The sequence below is a fragment of the Poecilia latipinna genome, unplaced genomic scaffold (genome assembly GCF_001443285.1).
Source record: "Poecilia latipinna isolate Pla-1442-1.1 unplaced genomic scaffold, P_latipinna-1.0 Scaffold1093, whole genome shotgun sequence".
In the NCBI taxonomy this organism is placed as follows: domain Eukaryota; kingdom Metazoa; phylum Chordata; class Actinopteri; order Cyprinodontiformes; family Poeciliidae; genus Poecilia; species Poecilia latipinna.
Window position 1 is genome coordinate 170,634 of NW_015113709.1, and position 1,593 is coordinate 172,226.

Genomic DNA, 1,593 nt, shown 5'->3' on the forward strand with positions numbered 1-1,593 from the left:
CGCCTTATAGTGCGGACAATAGAGTACTAAGATTAAATCACACACAGATGAACTCTATCTACTACTTAAGAGTCTTCTGAAATAAATTGGTTGCACTGAATTTTACTCTGGAATATCAAAGTGGCTTGATTAAAGATGCCACATTTTTCTGATTTGTATTGGTCTGTCTACAGTTCCAATAAAATAACCAACGTTTGTGATTGCAAAGTGGAAAATCTTGAGAAGGTTCAAGGGGCATGAACACTTTTGCAAATAGACCTAGAGTAAGAACTCTGTACCACATGCCATGTTAAACCCATTCGATGACTAAAGGAAATGAGAATCAGAGGTAGCTTGAGGGATCAGGACACAGTCGTAGTTGAAGGACTGAGCTTTAATAAAAGCAGGAAAACAGATGAATCACTCATTTTGAGAAGAAAGAAAAATTATAGCTATAACAACTGCAGGAGGTAATTTCATTCATTGTAGTGCTGAAAACAATCAAAGTGTAGGAATGGTTTAATGATGACAAAAATTAATAAAATCTGAATAAACTGATGGATTTTTGCATCCTAGCCAAAGCAAACAGAAAATGAGAGATTGTTTTTTTTTTCCACAGATGTAAAATAAAAGAACATGAAAAAAACATTTGGATGGAAATAAATGTAACAGAAAGTCAGTGTAAAGCATTTACCCAAACACACGTCAGATTTTGATTTAGATCTGACACACTGAAACTGGTTAGTCGGTTTACAGACAAACTAGAACCACATTCAGGTTTGCTGCTTCCATCTCTCTATGTTGAGGCTGTTGCACTGCTTTACACTAGCTAATCCTCATATGGTGTCCAGCTGTGCTATCGGACGCAATTTAATTTAGCAAAACTCAGGTCTAACAATTCCTCTTACTAGTTGAAACCTGAGGAGAGCCATACAGCTGTCTGCAGATCAGAAGCCCACCTTGCTGCCGTCGCGGCCTAGGATGGCGTAGCTCAGGTACTGCTCAGCATCGCCCTCCAGTTCGTTGGCATCCAGCAGGGAACCCTCCACTTCCAGAACCCCTTCTTCTCCCAAACCTTTCCCTCTGCGCACAACTTTCCGTACAATCTATTCCACATTTTAGATGTTGGAGGTCGGGGTGAGGAGGAGTCAGACGAGGGCGAGTGGATGATAAAGTAACAGAAAGAGAAGAAGAAATGTTGATGGAGAAAAAAAAACTGTACTTAAAAAAACATCCAACATGAAATGAATGAAGAACTTTGATACATCTGACAATTGTTTGAATAATCAATATGGGGGGGGAGGGATGCTGAATGAATATTCAAGCGAGAAAGAACAGAATCCTGATTTCACTGTGCCTATAAGGCATGTTGAAAGTGCTGACCTTCTTGGTGACGATGTTTCCATGTTCATCTGTGAACTGCTCCTCACTTATTTGCCCACCAGCAAGGTCTTCAACTTCATCGCCCTGTTGACAACAAGATGCTCATGTTCAAGCTTTCTAATTTAAAAACTAAAAACTATACATTCTTCCTAAAATGCAGGCATGATCTATATATATATATATATATATATTTTTTATAATTTATATATATATATTTTTTATAATTTATAT

The 1,593-nt window shown here is 37.9% G+C and overlaps 1 protein-coding gene across 10 annotated transcripts in view; it reads right to left on the reverse strand.

The window, feature by feature from the left end:
• LOC106959533 (ankyrin-1-like) overlaps positions 1–1,593 on the reverse strand; it is a 49,000-nt gene that overhangs the window by 10,645 nt on the left and 36,762 nt on the right. For 8 of the 10 annotated variants that reach the window (XM_015052154.1, XM_015052153.1, XM_015052159.1 and 5 more), the window contains 2 exons: positions 1,363–1,446; positions 939–1,085 (listed from right to left, as the gene is read on the reverse strand). In XM_015052154.1, the coding sequence (XP_014907640.1) occupies positions 939–1,085; positions 1,363–1,446 (231 nt within the window). The remainder of the gene's footprint in view (positions 1–938; positions 1,086–1,362; positions 1,447–1,593) is intronic. The other 2 variants (XM_015052157.1, XM_015052156.1) reach the window with 1 other exon arrangement.